The sequence below is a fragment of the Pseudophryne corroboree genome (assembly GCF_028390025.1).
Source record: "Pseudophryne corroboree isolate aPseCor3 chromosome 3 unlocalized genomic scaffold, aPseCor3.hap2 SUPER_3_unloc_5, whole genome shotgun sequence".
NCBI lineage: Eukaryota > Metazoa > Chordata > Amphibia > Anura > Myobatrachidae > Pseudophryne > Pseudophryne corroboree.
The window spans coordinates 2379815-2399759 of record NW_026967541.1 but is presented as its reverse complement, the minus strand read 5'-3'; the positions used below and the strand labels follow the sequence as shown (position 1 = coordinate 2399759).

General features: G+C 47.0%; 1 protein-coding gene across 1 annotated transcript in view; it reads left to right on the top strand.

Moving 5' to 3' along the window:
• The first annotated feature begins 268 nt into the window (after positions 1–268).
• Positions 269–19945, top strand: part of LOC134984365 (oocyte zinc finger protein XlCOF7.1-like) — a 157344-nt gene continuing 137667 nt past the window's right edge. The window contains exons 1-4 of the mRNA XM_063949961.1: positions 269–326; positions 446–543; positions 682–1129; positions 4795–6209. Coding sequence (XP_063806031.1) covers positions 293–326; positions 446–543; positions 682–1129; positions 4795–6209 — 1995 coding nt within the window. The 5' untranslated portion in view covers positions 269–292. The remainder of the gene's footprint in view (positions 327–445; positions 544–681; positions 1130–4794; positions 6210–19945) is intronic.

Sequence of the window (19945 nt, the reverse complement as noted above, 5' to 3'; positions counted from 1 at the left end):
TGGAAAAGGGACATTATACAGTAACACCAGGGGATGTGTATGGGTGATGACTGGAGAGGAGACTGCTGGGAATGGGGCATTATACAGTAACACCAGGGACGTGTCTGGTTGATGACTGGAGAGGTGACTGCTGGGAATGGGACATTATACAGTAACACCAGGGGATGTGTCTGGGTGATGACTGTATCACTGTGTGTGTCAGGTTCCTATAAGGTGTCAGGATGTCACTGTCTATGTCTCCATGCAGGAGGGGGAGTATATAGAGGAACACAGGGGTCTGTACAAGGACGTGATGATGGAGAATCACCGGCCCCTCACATCACTGGGTAAGAGGAGACTGTCATGTATTGTACAGGGGAGAGCAGGTATGGGGACCCCCTATATACACACATCATCTGATAATCACATATATACACTGTACTCAGTCACTGTGTGTCTCCTACAGATGGACCCAGTAACAGAGATACCCCAGAGAGATGTCTCCGTCCTCTGTATTCCCAGGATTGTACAGAGGAGAATCACAGGATCCCACAGGAGGATCAGGTAGGTGGGATTTAGGGTCTCGCCCATATACCAAAGTGACTGTCACTATATAATGTGTAGAGCAGCTGTGTGTGTCTTATACACTATTATACTATTAATATACTATTATTAATGTATATTGTTTTGTGGGCTATTTAGGATGAATGTCTCACTGACATTAAGATAGAAGATACAGAGGAAGAAAAAGAGACGTATGTGACGGATATAAAGGCAGAAGATTTAGAGGGAGAAGAAGAGACGTATGTGACTGATATAAAGGCAGAAGATATACAGGGAGAAGAAGAGACGTATGTGACTGATATAAAGGCAGAAGATATAGAGGGAGAAGAAGAGACGTATGTGACTGATATAAAGGCAGAAGATATAGAGGGAGAAAAAGAGACGTATGTGACTGATATAAAGGCAGAAGATATAGAGGGAGAAGAAGAGACGTATGTGACTGATATAAAGGCAGAAGATATAGAGGGAGAAGAAGAGACGTATGTGACTGATATAAAGGCAGAAGATATAGAGGGAGAAGAAGAGACGTATGTGAGGGGTGATCAGCAGTCTAAGAAGGAGGACATCCCTACAGATATCAGCACAGGTGAGTAATAAACACTAATTACAGAAAAGAGTCACAGTTTCTCCTTGCTCAGTCACTACAGCAATCTCTTATCCTACACCCTCCTCTGTCGGTACAAACTAATGAGGAATATATATTTTCCCAGTGAGGGAGTCAAGAGCCATCACCCCTATTATACTCCTGCTCTCCCCTCACATCATGTCACTGTGTGTTACCAGCCCAGATATCTGACCAGTCTCCTCCCAACACTCTCTGGTGTATCTCATACATCAGGAGCCTTCAGCCCATATTATACTCCTGCTCCTCCTCACATCATGTCACTGTGTGTCACCAGCCCAGAGCTCTGACCAGTCTCCCCACACTCTCTGGTATATCTCATACATCAGGAGCCATCAGCCCCTATTATACTCCTGGTCTCCTCACATCATGTCCCTGTGTGTTACCAGCCCAGAGATCTGACCAGTCTCCTCCCCACACTCTATGGTGTATCTCATACATCAGGAGCCATCAGCCCCTATTATACACCTGCTCTCCTCCTCACATCATGTCACTGTGTGTTACCAGCCCAGAGATCTGACCAGTCTCCTCCCCAGACTCTCTGGTGTATCTTATACATCAGGAGCCATCAACCCCTATTATACTCCTGCTCTCCCCCCTCATTCAGAATCCTGCACATTCCCGGCTGATTACCTGTCCCCTGGTACTTGGATGACGGCCTTCTCTCTCTAAGTAATCGGGGCTGTCTGGCATTAGGGGCATAGAGAGAAGTGAGGGTGACATATTTATAATTAATTTTCCCAACTAGAATCTAAAATCTACCATTGCAATCCACCCACTTGCTGCCCAGGTGAAAGGGGCAGGATCTATGGGAAAGGATGTCTACACCACAGGAGATAGAGCATGTTGGGTAGTTATTGGTAAATTGAGGGGGAGAGTGCAATGGAATATGTGATTCCTGAGTGGCTACCACCGCCGCCTTTTGGCCAGCGTCACAGGAGAAATATCTGGAAATATCTGCAGATTATCCAGGCACTCAGCTGTGGATGAGGAATACAAAGCAGCCTGTAGAATGTGTTCTTTAATATAAAAAAAAGTGGACCCTGGGCAGAGTGTCCCTCAGAGCTTGGATTGGGGCCTGTTTGGACTTTGGGAGTCTATGGAACCGATCAATAAGAAGGTCCACGGCAGAAGCCTTCGGTGGAAGTTTCTAAAAAGAGAACCGTGGCATAATCCTAAAGCTTAGCATTTATAAGAGATTCTGGAACGCCATTATTCTGATATTATTTCTCAGAGACCTGTCTTCTAAATCAGTGATTTTATCACGAATAGAGACCATGGGATAAATTTACTAAGATGGGAGTTCTATTTAAGATGGGATGTTGCCCATAGCAACCAATCAGAATCTAGTTCTCTTTTATCTAGCACCTTCTAGAACATAATACTTGGAATCTGATTGGTTGCTATGGCAACATCACATCTTAAATAGAACTCCCATCTTAGTAAATTTACCCCCATGTCTTCCTGAAGGGTGTCATGTGCTGAAATCAGATCTTTGTGAGACGCAACAATCTCTTTCATCTTAGTCTGTACGAGTGCCAATCTCACTGATATCGGACCTCAAAGCTTGAATATTAGAGTTAAGTTCTGAGGTTATTTCAGTCCTTAAATGTAGATACCATAGAATGTATAGAGCGTAGAGTAACAGAACTATCTAGAGTGTCTTAAGACGTCTTCAGCCATTACAGCTGGGCTGTGCATCTGACAAGAAGAAGCAGATGATGTTGTAGCGGTCTCTGAAGGACCACCTGAATTTGAGGTACCAAAGAGATAGACAGGTGGGGCTGATGTACCTTTTAACCTTTTTTGGAGGCATGGTAAGCTGACTACAAAGAGACTGACCTCTCAGAGATAGGAAAATACAAACAATCTATAAATAAAAGGAGCAGTAGTACGCTGTCAGGAGGTTACATCAAGATGACTCGGTTCAAAATGACATTCTTAGTCGGGGTGACGGGGGTATCCGAGCCAAAATTTCAAGTAAACATGATGTAATGCAACTCAAATAACACAGTAATGACCAATAAATTCCACTAGATGTCAGCGTGATCACAGATGTAAAGTACTCAGCACAGAGAGACACAAATGGCAAAATATATTCAGTGGATAAATCCACAAAATAATATACTGTGAGGTCGTAATCAGAGTGTAATGAGCTGTGCTCAGACGATACTTGATACTGGGATCTGCATGTAGACTGAGAGGAAGTAGATTATAGTGGTACCATATAAATAGAAGGCAGTTTCACCTCCAGGCAAATGCTTCAGTTTAGTGTAGTAACCCCGGTCTAGCCGTCAGGACAATTATTTAGCAGCTTATAACAATTTTACACCTTATTGAAGGCAAAGCATGCGATGGCCGGGCACCAGGATCCAAAATAGCAGCCATGTCACTTCCCAATATCACTCCCGGGCTCCGGTGACTGTGGGCAGCCCGTTCTGGCCCCAGCAGTAGTGAGCGGGAGAGCAAGCGCTCCCACCTGAGTCAAAAGCGACTCCAAGTCAGGTGGCCAGAGCATGTGGGAAAGACTGGGCGCACTTAGCTCCAAAATTTAGCATGTGGCTTCAGCGGCGGCGCTAGGCTGCGGCAGTGAACAGTGCCCGGAGTGAGCAGAGTGTGCGGCTTTAGGGCAGGAGGAGTGAAGGACTTAATAGATTGGGTCTTGGTCCCAGCAGCGGCTGAGAGCTATCAGGTAGATAAGAAGCCACTTAGTGAGGAGAACTCCAGAAAGTACGTCTGGATGGACTCAGGCCACGCCCCTTTTATTTATTTTATATACTAACAGGGGTGACAGGTGTGGTACATTCCTACAAAGGCAGATCCAATCTCTTTCTCATCAGACTCTGCTGTCTTCCCTGCACTCTCACTCAGATGTTCACTGCTGCCAGTAGCACATGTATGAGAAGCAGAAGTATGGCAGCAGCTGTATAGATCCTGATATGTAATTCTCTATATCATACTTACCGTACACACATCATCCTTATTACTATTGAGAGAATAGAGGTAAGACACTGATGATGGGTGTGTAAGAGTGGATTATAACCTAGCAGATGATGATTGCAGTGTATTATATGGTGTATTGCATGTAAAGTACCTTGTGCCACACCTACTCTGCTGTAGCAATATACCTTATATAAGGGTGAGTAACACATGTACAGGCTTACCAGCGTATGAGCACACACATAAAGGAATACTGCCTTACCAATGCTTCCAGGAGTAACGTTAGGAGACATTTCTCTGATCCATCAGCTCATATGACTGATATTATTGTTCATCTAGAATCTCCAATTCATACGATATGTTCCCCATCCATTGTTTTACATTGGTGCTGACATAGGACTTGGCGAGTGACTACATTTCCATTTATACTTCATGGTTAGTTACCAGTACAAGATAGAGATATATCTAAGTCTTATTATAATATTACATTTGTTATTGTTAGTGTTCTCAGGAGGGTGGACACAATGATTGTCTGAGACACAATATTATAAAGCCTTCAGTAAAAGTTATGTTTTATTATACACACACATTTACAATTAAGTGCCCCAGAGAGTCGTCTTCTCCTATTGTTTACAAGATTAATATTGTTACAGAAAATGTCACATTTCCATAATGTGTTTTATTTCCAGCAGATGGACACACAAGCAGGAATATCTCAGAAGGACATCTAATGTTATCCCCGGATTGTGACATAAAAGATAATGACAGTAGACAGGATTCTCCAGGAGATAACCCCATTACCCCAATTATACATCCAGCTCTATCAACTGGTCCCTCTGATCCTGGGAAATGTTCTCCTGATCACTCTGATATTGGTGCATCTGTTCCAGCTCTGACAGTAGATACAGTGTTTCCCTGTTCTATAGATGCCAAATGTTTTACACAGAACACAAAGCTTATTACCCATCAGACAGGTAAGGCAGGTGAGAGGCCATTTCCATGCTCTGAGTGTGGGAAATATTTTACCTGGAAATCACAACTTGTTACACATCAGCGAAGTCACACAGGTGAGAAGTCATTTCCATGTTCTGAGTGTGGTAAATGTTTTGCACACAAATCTGATCTTATTAGACATAACAGAAGTCACACAGGTGAGAAGGCATTTTCTTGCTCTGAGTGCGGGAAATGTTTTATCCGGAAATCACAACTTGTTGCACATCAGCGAAGTCACACAGGTGAGAGGCCATTTCCATGTTCTGAGTGTGGAAAATATTTTACCTGGAAATCACAACTAGTTACACATCAGCGAAGTCACACAGGTGAGAAGTCATTTCCATGTTCTAAGTGTGGGAAATGTTTTGCACACAAATCAGATCTTATTAGACATAACATAAGTCACACAGGTGAGAAGCCATTTTCTTGCTCTGAGTGCAGGAAATGTTTTATCCGGAAATCCCAACTTGTTACACATCAGAGAAGGCATACAGGTGAGAGGCCATTTCCATGTTCTGAGTGTGGGAAATGTTTTGCATGCAAATCAGACCTTGTTATACATCACAGAAGTCACACAGGTGAGAAGCCATTTTCTTGCTCTGAGTGCGGGAAATGTTTTATCCGGAAATCAAAACTTGTTACACATCAGAGAAGGCATACAGGTGAGAGGCCATTTCCATGTTCTGAGTGTGGGAAATGTTTTATATGCAAATCAGATCTTGTTATACATCAGAGAAGTCACACAGGTGAGAAGCCATTTTCTTGCACTGAATGTGGGAAATGTTTTACACAGAAATCACAACTTGTTACACATCAGCGAAGTCATACAGGTCAGAGGCCATTTCCATGTTCTGAGTGTGAGAAATGTTTTGCACACAAATCAGTTCTTGTTAAACATCAGAGAAGTCACACAGGTGAGAAACCATTTCCATGTTCTGAGTGTGAGAAATGTTTTGCACACAATTCAGCTCTTGTTTTACACCACAGAAGTCACACAGGTGAGAAACCATTTTCTTGCTCTGAGTGTGGAAAATGTTTTACACAAAAATCACAACTTGTTACACATCAGCGAAGTCACACAGGTGAGAAAAAAAGGGGACGGCACCTGGGCGCAAATAATTAAAAGATCTGGGATGTTATTATCAATACACCTGATCAAGGATTGCTGCTTCACTTAAGAGGTCACTGTTACCTCCCAAAAATGCAGAAACAACAAAAGATAAAATGAAGCGCTGTCCTGATCAGTATAACTTAAAACATATAACATTTATTAGACATTACACAGACAACATTAATAACACGGCTGGTATATTAAAAAATACTTTTAAAATATAATTAACCCCGTGGCCACTTATCAGTTGATCAACTTATTTACTGCAGTAATAATCAGTGAAGTTCCACACATTTGTATTTGCAAACAGAGCAAAGCTTGGAGGTGTTAAAAGCTGCTACTTAATCTTAGAGCAATAATTAACTGCCAGTTCGTAACTTTTGCCAGATGGAAACAAGCTCAAAGATGTTAAAGATGCTCACTTAGTATCATGCAACAATCTTCAACTGTTCATAACTTATGAGATGATTTAGATTCAAAGCATGCATGCAGATGGTTAATGGAAAAACTGATTAGTAATTAATACTCAGGGATTTCTGTCCAGAGAATATTTCAACTCCACAGTCCAGCGTGGCCACGCTATGTAATTAAAACCCAGCACAACGTGTCTTCAGACCAGGCAACCAATTTAGGGAGTGACGTCTCACTCTTAATAGTTACCACTCCGGTCCTCACGTACAAGTGCTGGATGCAACAGATCAACGCCGTGAATGGCACTCCTCTTACGCGTTTCTCCGCCTGTGTGCAGATCGGCGGCTTCTTCCAAAGAATAATGAATGAATAATGGAAGAAGCCGCCGATCTGCACACAGGCGGAGAAACGCGTAAGAGGAGTGCCATTCACGGCGTTGATCTGTTGCATCCAGCACTTGTACGTGAGGACCGGAGTGGTAACTATTAAGAGTGAGACGTCACTCCCTAAATTGGTTGCCTGGTCTGAAGACACGTTGTGCTGGGTTTTAATTATATAGCGTGGCCACTCTGGACTGTGGAGTTGAAATATTCTCTGGACAGAAATCCCTGAGTATTAATTACTAATCAGTTTTTCCATTAACCATCTGCATGCATGCTTTGAATCTAAATCATCTCATAAGTTATGAACTAACAGTTGAACACAGGTGAGAAGCCATTTCCATGTTCTGAGAAATAAATCCGCTCTTGTTACACGCAATAAACATCACTGAGGTGAGGAACCATTTTAGTCTTCTGCAGTATACTACTTATTGCTATGCATTGTTCTTAAAGGTTCTTATCCTATCTCCTATGCTTTTTGCAATGTACATGCTATCACTGGGTATAATAATCAGATGTCATGTCCTCATCTGCCACTGCTATACAGATGACCTGTCTTTTGCTCCGGGTACTGAGAACCCAGTACCAATCCTAAATGGTTGTCTAGCTGAGCTCCAGGTATGGGTGATGCCAGTTGGCTGTGACTCAGTCCTGGCGACACAGATTCATATGATAGAAGCTCACCAACAAAGGACAGGACTACAGCTCAGCTTTGTTACCAACCAGACATACGCTTGTGGGTTCAGAGTTACAAAATGCTGATCATGTGCGGAATCTTGGTGTCCTGGATGGTGGAGTGACACGGAGACATCAGGTATCAGCCACAATCAGATCCTCATTTGAGGAACATAGCCAGACTCCAGCACTTATTTCCCTCAGAAGATCTACCTACAGTCTTACATGCACTTGTATCATCACGCAAAGACTACTGCAATGTCCTCTACCTGGGTCTCCCAGCAAAAGAATTGCACCGCTTGTAGCTTGTACAAAATGCAGCAGCCAGGCTGTTACCTAACCAGCCCGTTCCTGCCACATAACACCCATTCTCTGCTCCCTTCACCGGCTGCCTGTAATATGGTGATCTGTTACATAATCTTACTGACTCTCCCAGCCCTACATGACCAGGGTCCATGTACCAGAAGCAGCTTCTGCCTCCTTACCGCCCTGGTTACTTCCACCTGTTGATGAAGGACTGTTAGTAGTACCATAAATCCCCAACTAGTGATTGGATGTCGGATGACAGGTGGGTGTCAGTGGGGAGAGTCAGGGCGGTGGCAGTAGTAGGGGAGAGATGGTGGGTTGCAGTGGAGGGGAGGCAGGGCGGGTGGCAATAATGGAGGGAGATAGAGCAAGTGGCAATAGTGGGGGGGGAGACAGGGCAGTGGCAGTAATGGAGGGTGCCGGGGCGGGTGGCAGTAATGGAGGCAGATGGGGTGGATGGCAGTAGGGTGGAGACAAGGTGGGTGGCAGTAGTGGGGGAGAGACAGGGTGGGTGGCAGTAGTGAGGGGAGACAGGGCAGATGGCAGTAGTGGGGGAAGACAGGGTGGGTGGAAGTAGTGGGGGGAGACGGTGGTGGCAGTAGTGGAAGGAGACGGGGCGGGTGGCAGTAGTGGAAGGAGACGGGGCGGTGGCAGTAGTGGAAGGAGACGGGCGGTGGCAGTAGTGGGGGGAGACGGGGTGGGTGGCAGTAGAGGGAGACGGGCGGATGGCAGTAGTGGGGGGAGACGGGGCGGTGGCAGTAGAGGGAGACAGGGCGGTGGCAGTAGAGGGGGAAGACAGGGTGGATGACCGCAGTGCAGTATCAGGGGCTGCCTTTATGTGTGTTCTGTGTAATAATCCTGAAAGTAGTGCTGCTACCGATCTCATCATTTGTAGTAATTTGGAAAATATGAGATATGAGGTGCACTCTGGAAGCTTATAGGGGGTTAATCAGAGATGAACGCAGATGTGACATCACACAGCCCACCGGAGAATGGTCCCGGCCCACTCGCTTTCGCCCCTCAGGCATGTGACCGCAATGTGTGTCCACGCGGCCGCTGCGCATGTGCATTTTGCCACCACCAGCAACTGCTGAGTGAAGTATTTTTAAGTTTAAAATATAGATAGACAAAAATAAGTGAATTAAAGATATGAATTAAAGTAGTTTGAAATCAAAAGATTTCCGGTGTGATTTTGGCTGTGTCCGATTTTGACAAATAATTTGAATAGTGGGATGATATTACGGGGGGGGGGGGGGGGTCTCTCTGTGTAAAGAAATAGTTTTATTTGTTGGTTTTAAATAATTTATGTCTGTTCAAATGTTTTTTACTTGTAAGTAAATTAGGGTTGTTGTATTTGAAAAAAAACAACTTACCTGACCCTTGCCTGGAAATGTCCATGTATGAAGGTATGGGAGATACCTGCTGCAGTCCCTTTTACTTACATTTGGGAGGTCCGGTTGTTTTGGGGGAATTAGTAGCAAATATCAAATGATACATTGGCTCCATAACGTCTCTCTGACCCTCTGATTCTTATAAACATTTGTCACACAAAATGACATTTGCATTAACAACTATTAATTAAACAAGAAATTTTTATTTTTCAAAAAAAACTTTATATATATAAAAAAATAGAAGAAAATTACCAATTCTGGTCTGGATTCAGTGACTCTATCATGAGAACAAGAGACTTTTTAGCAAGGACTATGCCAACAGTAACCAGTAGAGGAATCAGACTTATCCCACAGAATATCAGCGCTGCCACCATACATGGGGGAGAGAAGATAAAGTGCAGATTTCTGAACAGTGCTTTTAGAAGGAACATAAGTGCATAGATCACAATGATCAGAAGTCCGGGACAATGAGGTCAAGAAACGAACACTGTGGTACTAATGACATATTTACATATTCATCACAGATAACGAAATACATACTAACACGTTCAACAAACCAGTGGACGTCCGTAGCTTCATGCTAACCTCCAGCTGCCACCACCCAAACTGGTTGAACAGTATCCCAGTAGGACAATTCAAAATACTCAGGAGGAACTGCTCCCGAGTCAGCGATTATGAGACACAAGGACAAGAACGAAGTTTAAAATTTAGAGAGAAACAGTATAATACAGAAAAGGTACAGACGGCATATACCATGGGTAAGGGAAATGATAGACCTCCCCTCCTACAATACAAAAAGAGACCAGAACAGAAAATAGAAGAGATCCTTTTCATAACACAATACATAAAACAAGCAAATCATATTAAAAAGATAAACACTTGCCGATACTTCAAGATGACACACTAGCAGATATCATACCTCCAAAAGTAGTGTTCCTGAAAGCACCAGACATTAAGAAGAAGCCGGTACACAGCCGCGTACCACTAAAAACAAAACACAAACTACTATAGACGGAACACATAAAAAGGGGTCTTCTACCACTATGGGAACTGCATGGGAGCAAGACAACAAAAGCTAGAAGCACCACACCTACCCAAACAGTAATGTCTGTTTCTCTTTCATCCACTAGGGGACACTGGAACAGCATTATACAGTAGGGTGTGAAGCTTGCAACCGGAGGTGTGGCACAATCTAAAAATTAGCATTGTCTGCACATCTGGCTCCTCCCCCTTCACGCCCCACATCCCTCAGAAAAATTGTGCTAGGAGGAAAGAAGCACAGAAGGAAGCTACTGCTCCATAAAGATTTTTATTTTTTTAAGATTGCCCCAATCCCACCTACATAAAAGGAGGGTGCAGGTTTTTCTGAGGGAAGACAGGACCAATCCCTCCTAAATCAGAGGCTGGTGCAGTCTATACTGAGGGAAGACAGGACCAATCCCTCCTAAATCATAGGCTGGTGCAGGCTATACTGAGGGAAGACAGGACCAATCCCTCCTAAATCAGAGGCTGGTGCAGTCTATACTGAGGGAAGACAGGACCAATCCCTCCTAAATCATAGGCTGGTGCAGGCTATACTGAGGGAAGACAGGACCAATCCCTCCTAAATCATAGGCGGGTGCAGTCTATACTGAGGGAAGACAGGACCAATCCCTCCTAAATCATAGGCTGGTGCAGGCTATACTGAGGGAAGACAGGACCAATCCCTCCTAAATCATAGGCTGGTGCAGGCTATACTGAGGGAAGACAGGACCAATCCCTCCTAAATCATAGGCTGGTGCAGTCTATACTGAGGGAAGACAGGACCAATCCCTCCTAAATCAGAGGCTGGTGCAGTCTATACTGAGTTAAGACAGGACCAATCCCTCCTAAATCATAGGCGGGTGCAGGCTATACTGAGGGAAGACAGGACCAATCCCTCCTAAATAAGAGGCTGGTGCAGGCTATACTGAGGGAAGACAGGACCAATCCCTCCTAAATCATAGGCTGGTGCAGGCTATACTGAGGGAAGACAGGACCAATCCCTCCTAAATCATAGGCTGGTGCAGGCTATACTGAGGGAAGACAGGACCAATCCCTCCTAAATCATAGGCTGGTGCAGTCTATACTGAGGGAAGACAGGACCAATCCCTCCTAAATCATAGGCTGGTGCAGTCTATACTGAGGGAAGACAGGACCAATCCCTCCTAAATCATAGGCTGGTGCAGTCTATACTGAGGGAAGACAGGACCAATCCCTCCTAAATCAGAGGCTGGTGCAGTCTATACTGAGGGAAGACAGGACCAATCCCTCCTAAATCAGAGGCTGGTGCAGGCTTTACTGAGGGAAGACAGGACCAATCCCTCCTAAATCATAGGCTGGTGCAGGCTATACTGAGGGAAGACAGGACCAATCCCTCCTAAATCATAGGCTGGTGCAGTCTATACTGAGGGAAGACAGGACCAATCCCTCCTAAATCATAGGCTGGTGCAGGCTATACTGAGGGAAGACAGGACCAATCCCTCCTAAATCAGAGGCTGGTGCAGGCTATACTGAGGGAAGACAGGACCAATCCCTCCTAAATCATAGGCTGGTGCAGTCTATACTGAGGGAAGACAGGACCAATCCCTCCTAAATCATAGGCTGGTGCAGGCTATACTGAGGGAAGACAGGACCAATCCCTCCTAAATCATAGGCTGGTGCAGGCTATACTGAGGGAAGACAGGACCAATCCCTCCTAAATCATAGGCTGGTGCAGGCTATACTGAGGGAAGACAGGACCAATCCCTCCTAAATCATAGGCTGGTGCAGGCTTTACTGAGGGAAGACAGGACCAATCCCTCCTAAATCATAGGCTGGTGCAGTCTATACTGAGGGAAGACAGGACCAATCCCTCCTAAATCATAGGCTGGTGCAGTCTATACTGAGGGAAGACAGGACCAATCCCTCCTAAATCAGAGGCTGGTGCAGTCTATACTGAGGGAAGACAGGACCAATCCCTCCTAAATCAGAGGCTGGTGCAGGCTATACTGAGGGAAGACAGGACCAATCCCTCCTAAATCATAGGCTGGTGCAGTCTATACTGAGGGAAGACAGGACCAATCCCTCCTAAATCATAGGCTGGTGCAGGCTATACTGAGGGAAGACAGGACCAATCCCTCCTAAATCATAGGCTGGTGCAGGCTATACTGAGGGAAGACAGGACCAATCCCTCCTAAATCATAGGCTGGTGCAGGCTTTACTGAGGGAAGACAGGACCAATCCCTCCTAAATCAGAGGCGGGTGCAGGCTTTACTGAGGGAAGACAGGACCAATCCCTCCTAAATCATAGGCTGGTGCAGTCTATACCGAGGGAAGACAGGACCAATCCCTCCTAAATCATAGGCTGGTGCAGGCTTTACTGAGGGAAGACAGGACCAATCCCTCCTAAATCATAGGCTGGTGCAGGCTATACTGAGGGAAGACAGGACCAATCCCTCCTAAATCATAGGCTGGTGCAGTCTATACTGAGGGAAGACAGGACCAATCCCTCCTAAATCATAGGCTGGTGCAGGCTATACTGAGGGAAGACAGGACCAATCCCTCCTAAATCATAGGCTGGTGCAGTCTATACCGAGGGAAGACAGGACCAATCCCTCCTAAATCAGAGGCTGGTGCAGGCTATACCGAGGGAAGACAGGACCAATCCCTCCTAAATCATAGGCTGGTGCAGTCTATACTGAGGGAAGACAGGACCAATCCCTCCTAAATCAGAGGCTGGTGCAGTCTATACCGAGGGAAGACAGGACCAATCCCTCCTAAATCAGAGGCGGGTGCAGGCTATACTGAGGGAAGACAGGACCAATCCCTCCTAAATCATAGGCTGGTGCAGTCTATACTGAGGGAAGACAGGACCAATCCCTCCTAAATCATAGGCTGGTGCAGTCTATACTGAGGGAAGACAGGACCAATCCCTCCTAAATCATAGGCTGGTGCAGGCTATACTGAGGGAAGACAGGACCAATCCCTCCTAAATCATAGGCTGGTGCAGGCTATACTGAGGGAAGACAGGACCAATCCCTCCTAAATCAGAGGAGGGTGCAGGCTATACTGAGGGAAGACAGGACCAATCCCTCCTAAATCAGAGGCGGGTGCAGGCTATACTGAGGGAAGCCAGGACCAATCCCTCCTAAATCAGAGGCGGGTGCAGGCTATACTGAGGGAAGACAGGACCAATCCCTCCTAAATCATAGGCTGGTGCAGGCTATACTGAGGGAAGACAGGACCAATCCCTCCTAAATCATAGGCTGGTGCAGGCTATACTGAGGGAAGACAGGACCAATCCCTCCTAAATCATAGGCTGGTGCAGGCTTTACTGAGGGAAGACAGGACCAATCCCTCCTAAATCAGAGGCGGGTGCAGGCTTTACTGAGGGAAGACAGGACCAATCCCTCCTAAATCATAGGCTGGTGCAGTCTATACCGAGGGAAGACAGGACCAATCCCTCCTAAATCATAGGCTGGTGCAGGCTTTACTGAGGGAAGACAGGACCAATCCCTCCTAAATCATAGGCTGGTGCAGGCTATACTGAGGGAAGACAGGACCAATCCCTCCTAAATCATAGGCTGGTGCAGTCTATACTGAGGGAAGACAGGACCAATCCCTCCTAAATCATAGGCTGGTGCAGGCTATACTGAGGGAAGACAGGACCAATCCCTCCTAAATCATAGGCTGGTGCAGTCTATACCGAGGGAAGACAGGACCAATCCCTCCTAAATCAGAGGCTGGTGCAGGCTATACCGAGGGAAGACAGGACCAATCCCTCCTAAATCATAGGCTGGTGCAGTCTATACTGAGGGAAGACAGGACCAATCCCTCCTAAATCAGAGGCTGGTGCAGTCTATACCGAGGGAAGACAGGACCAATCCCTCCTAAATCAGAGGCGGGTGCAGGCTATATTGAGGGAAGACAGGACCAATCCCTCCTAAATCATAGGCTGGTGCAGTCTATACTGAGGGAAGACAGGACCAATCCCTCCTAAATCATAGGCTGGTGCAGTCTATACTGAGGGAAGACAGGACCAATCCCTCCTAAATCATAGGCTGGTGCAGGCTATACTGAGGGAAGACAGGACCAATCCCTCCTAAATCATAGGCTGGTGTAGGCTATACTGAGGGAAGACAGGACCAATCCCTCCTAAATCAGAGGCGGGTGCAGGCTATACTGAGGGAAGACAGGACCAATCCCTCCTAAATCAGAGGCGGGTGCAGGCTATACTGAGGGAAGCCAGGACCAATCCCTCCTAAATCAGAGGCGGGTGCAGGCTATACTGAGGGAAGACAGGACCAATCCCTCCTAAATCATAGGCTGGTGCAGTCTATACTGAGGGAAGACAGGACCAATCCCTCCTAAATCATAGGCTGGTGCAGTCTATACTGAGGGAAGACAGGACCAATCCCTCCTAAATCATAGGCTGGTGCAGGCTATACTGAGGGAAGACAGGACCAATCCCTCCTAAATCATAGGCTGGTGCAGGCTATACTGAGGGAAGACAGGACCAATCCCTCCTAAATCATAGGCTGGTGCAGGCTATACTGAGGGAAGCCAGGACCAATCCCTCCTAAATCATAGGCTGGTGCAGGCTATACTGAGGGAAGCCAGGACCAATCCCTCCTAAATCAGAGGCTGGTGCAGTCTATACTGAGGGAAGACAGGACCAATCCCTCCTAAATCATAGGCTGGTGCAGGCTATACTGAGGGAAGACAGGACCAATCCCTCCTAAATCATAGGCTGGTGCAGGCTTTACTGAGGGAAGACAGGACCAGTCCCTCCTAAATCATAGGCTGGTGCAGGCTTTACTGAGGGAAGACAGGACCAATCCCTCCTAAATCATAGGCTGGTGCAGGCTATACTGAGGGAAGACAGGACCAATCCCTCCTAAATCATAGGCTGGTGCAGTCTATACTGAGGGAAGACAGGACCAATCCCTCCTAAATCATAGGCTGGTGCAGTCTATACTGAGGGAAGACAGGACCAATCCCTCCTAAATCATAGGCTGGTGCAGTCTATACTGAGGGAAGACAGGACCAATCCCTCCTAAATCATAGGCTGGTGCAGGCTATACTGAGGGAAGCCAGGACCAATCCCTCCTAAATCAGAGGCTGGTGCAGTCTATACTGAGGGAAGACAGGACCAATCCCTCCTAAATCATAGGCTGGTGCAGTCTATACTGAGGGAAGACAGGACCAATCCCTCCTAAATCATAGGCTGGTGCAGTCTATACTGAGGGAAGACAGGACCAATCCCTCCTAAATCATAGGCTGGTGCAGGCTATACTGAGGGAAGACAGGACCAATCCCTCCTAAATCATAGGCTGGTGCAGGCTATACTGAGGGAAGCCAGGACCAATCCCTCCAAAATCAGAGGCTGGTGCAGTCTATACTGAGGAAAGACAGGACCAATCCCTCCTAAATCATAGGCTGGTGCAGGCTATACTGAGGGAAGACAGGACCAATCCCTCCTAAATCATAGGCTGGTGCAGGCTTTACTGAGGGAAGACAGGACCAGTCCCTCCTAAATCATAGGCTGGTGCAGGCTTTACTGAGGGAAGACAGGACCAATCCCTCCTAAATCATAGGCTGGTGCAGGCTATACTGAGGGAAGACAGGACCAATACCTCATAAATCATAGGCTGGTGCAGTCTATACTGAGGGAAGACAGGACCAATCCCTCCTAAATCATAGGCTGGTGCAGTCTATACTGAGGGAAGACAGGACCAATCCCTCCTAAATCATAGGCTGGTGCAGTCTATACTGAGGGAAGACAGGACCAATCCCTCCTAAATCATAGGCTGGTGCAGTCTATACTGAGGGAAGACAGGACCAATCCCTCCTAAATCATAGGCTGGTGCAGGCTATACTGAGGGAAGCCAGGACCAATCCCTCCTAAATCAGAGGCTGGTGCAGGCTATACTGAGGGAAGACAGGACCAATCCCTCCTAAATCATAGGCTGGTGCAGTCTATACTGAGAGAAGACAGGACCAATCCCTCCTAAATCATAGGCTGGTGCAGGCTTTACTGAGGGAAGACAGGACCAATCCCTCCTAAATCATAGGCTGGTGCAGGCTATACTGAGGGAAGACAGGACCAATCCCTCCTAAATCATAGGCTGGTGCAGTCTATACTGAGGGAAGACAGGACCAATCCCTCCTAAATCATAGGCTGGTGCAGTCTATACTGAGGGAAGACAGGACCAATCCCTCCTAAATCATAGGCTGGTGCAGGCTATACTGAGGGAAGACAGGACCAATCCCTCCTAAATCAGAGGCGGGTGCAGGCTTTACTGAGGGAAGACAGGACCAATCCCTCCTAAATCATAGGCTGGTGCAGGCTATACTGAGGGAAGACAGGACCAATCCCTCCTAAATCAGAGGCTGGAGCAGGCTTTACTGAGGGAAGACAGGACCAATCCCTCCTAAATCATAGGCTGGTGCAGTCTATACTGAGGGAAGACAGGACCAATCCCTCCTAAATCATAGGCTGGTGCAGGCTATACTGAGGGAAGACAGGACCAACCCCTCCTAAATCAGAGGCTGGTGCAGGCTATACTGAGGGAAGACAGGACCAATCCCTCCTAAATCATAGGCGGGTGCAGTCTATACTGAGGGAAGACAGGACCAATCCCTCCTAAATCATAGGCTGGTGCAGTCTATACTGAGGGAAGACAGGACCAATCCCTCCTAAATCATAGGCTGGTGCAGTCTATACTGAGGGAAGACAGGACCAATCCCTCCTAAATCATAGGCTGGTGCAGGCTATACTGAGGGAAGACAGGACCAATCCCTCCTAAATCATAGGCTGGTGCAGGCTATACTGAGGGAAGACAGGACCAATCCCTCCTAAATCATAGGCTGGTGCAGTCTATACTGAGGGAAGACAGGACCAATCCCTCCTAAATCATAGGCTGGTGCAGGCTATACTGAGGGAAGCCAGGACCAATCCCTCCTAAATCAGAGGCTGGTGCAGTCTATACTGAGGGAAGACAGGACCAATCCCTCCTAAATCATAGGCTGGTGCAGTCTATACTGAGGGAAGACAGGACCAATCCCTCCTAAATCATAGGCTGGTGCAGTCTATACTGAGGGAAGACAGGACCAATCCCTCCTAAATCATAGGCTGGTGCAGGCTATACTGAGGGAAGACAGGATCAATCCCTCCTAAATTAGAGGCTGGTGCAGGCTATACTGAGGGAAGACAGGATCAATCCCTCCTAAATCATAGGCTGGTGCAGGCTATACTGAGGGAAGACAGGACCAATCCCTCCTAAATCATAGGCTGGTGCAGGCTATACTGAGGGAAGACAGGACCAATCCCTCCTAAATCAGAGGCGGGTGCAGGCGTTACTGAGGGAAGACAGGACCAATCCCTCCTAAATCAGAGGCTGGTGCAGTCTATACCGAGGGAAGACAGGACCAATCCCTCCTAAATCATAGGCTGGTGCAGTCTATACTGAGGGAAGACAGGACCAATCCCTCCTAAATCATAGGCTGGTGCAGTCTATACTGAGGGAAGACAGGACCAATCCCTCCTAAATCATAGGCTGGTGCAGTCTATACTGAGGGAAGACAGGACCAATCCCTCCTAAATCATAGGCTGGTGCAGGCTATACTGAGGGAAGACAGGACCAATCCCTCCTAAATCATAGGCTGGTGCAGGCTATACTGAGGGAAGACAGGACCAATCCCTCCTAAATCAGAGGCTGGTGCAGTCTATACTGAGGGAAGACAGGACCAATCCCTCCTAAATCATAGGCTGGTGCAGGCTATACTGAGCGAAGACAGGACCAATCCCTCCTAAATCATAGGCGGATGCAGTCTATACTGAGGGAAGACAGGACCAATCCCTCCTAAATCATAGGCTGGTGCAGGCTATACTGAGGGAAGACAGGACCAATCCCTCCTAAATCATACGCTGGTGCAGTCTATACTGAGGGAAGACAGGACCAATCCCTCCTAAATCATAGGCTGGTGCAGGCTTTACTGAGGGAAGACAGGACCAATCCCTCCTAAATCAGAGGCTGGTGCAGTCTATACTGAGGGAAGACAGGACCAATCCCTCCTAAATCATAGGCGGGTGCAGGCTATACTGAGGGAAGACAGGACCAATCCCTCCTAAATAAGAGGCTGGTGCAGGCTATACTGAGGGAAGACAGGACCAATCCCTCCTAAATCATAGGCTGGTGCAGGCTATACTGAGGGAAGACAGGACCAATCCCTCCTAAATCATAGGCTGGTGCAGGCTATACTGAGGGAAGACAGGACCAATCCCTCCTAAATCATAGGCTGGTGCAGTCTATACTGAGGGAAGACAGGACCAATCCCTCCTAAATCATAGGCTGGTGCAGTCTATACTGAGGGAAGACAGGACCAATCCCTCCTAAATCATAGGCTGGTGCAGTCTATACTGAGGGAAGACAGGACCAATCCCTCCTAAATCAGAGGCTGGTGCAGGCTTTACTGAGGGAAGACAGGACCAATCCCTCCTAAATCATAGGCTGGTGCAGGCTATACTGAGGGAAGACAGGACCAATCCCTCCTAAATCATAGGCTGGTGCAGTCTATACTGAGGGAAGACAGGACCAATCCCTCCTAAATCATAGGCTGGTGCAGTCTATACTGAGGGAAGACAGGACCAATCCCTCCTAAATCATAGGCTGGTGCAGTCTATACTGAGGGAAGACAGGACCAATCCCTCCTAAATCAGAGGCTGGTGCAGGCTTTACTGAGGGAAGACAGGACCAATCCCTCCTAAATCATAGGCTGGTGCAGGCTATACTGAGGGAAGACAGGACCAATCCCTCCTAAATCATAGGCTGGTGCAGTCTATACTGAGGGAAGACAGGACCAATCCCTCCTAAATCATAGGCTGGTGCAGTCTATACTGAGGGAAGACAGGACCAATCCCTCCTAAATCATAGGCTGGTGCAGGCTATACTGAGGGAAGACAGGACCAATCCCTCCTAAATCAGAGGCTGGTGCAGGCTATACTGAGGGAAGACAGGACCAATCCCTCCTAAATCATAGGCTGGTGCAGTCTATACTGAGGGAAGACAGGACCAATCCCTCCTAAATCATAGGCTGGTGCAGGCTATACTGAGGGAAGACAGGACCAATCCCTCCTAAATCATAGGCTGGTGCAGGCTATACTGAGGGAAGACAGGACCAATCCCTCCTAAATCATAGGCTGGTGCAGGCTATACTGAGGGAAGACAGGACCAATCCCTCCTAAATCATAGGCTGGTGCAGGCTTTACTGAGGGAAGACAGGACCAGTCCCTCCTAAATCATAGGCTGGTGCAGGCTTTACTGAGGGAAGACAGGACCAATCCCTCCTAAATCATAGGCTGGTGCAGGCTATACTGAGGGAAGACAGGACCAATCCCTCCTAAATCATAGGCTGGTGCAGTCTATACTGAGGGAAGACAGGACCAATCCCTCCTAAATCATAGGCTGGTGCAGTCTATACTGAGGGAAGACAGGACCAATCCCTCCTAAATCATAGGCTGGTGCAGTCTATACTGAGGGAAGACAGGACCAATCCCTCCTAAATCATAGGC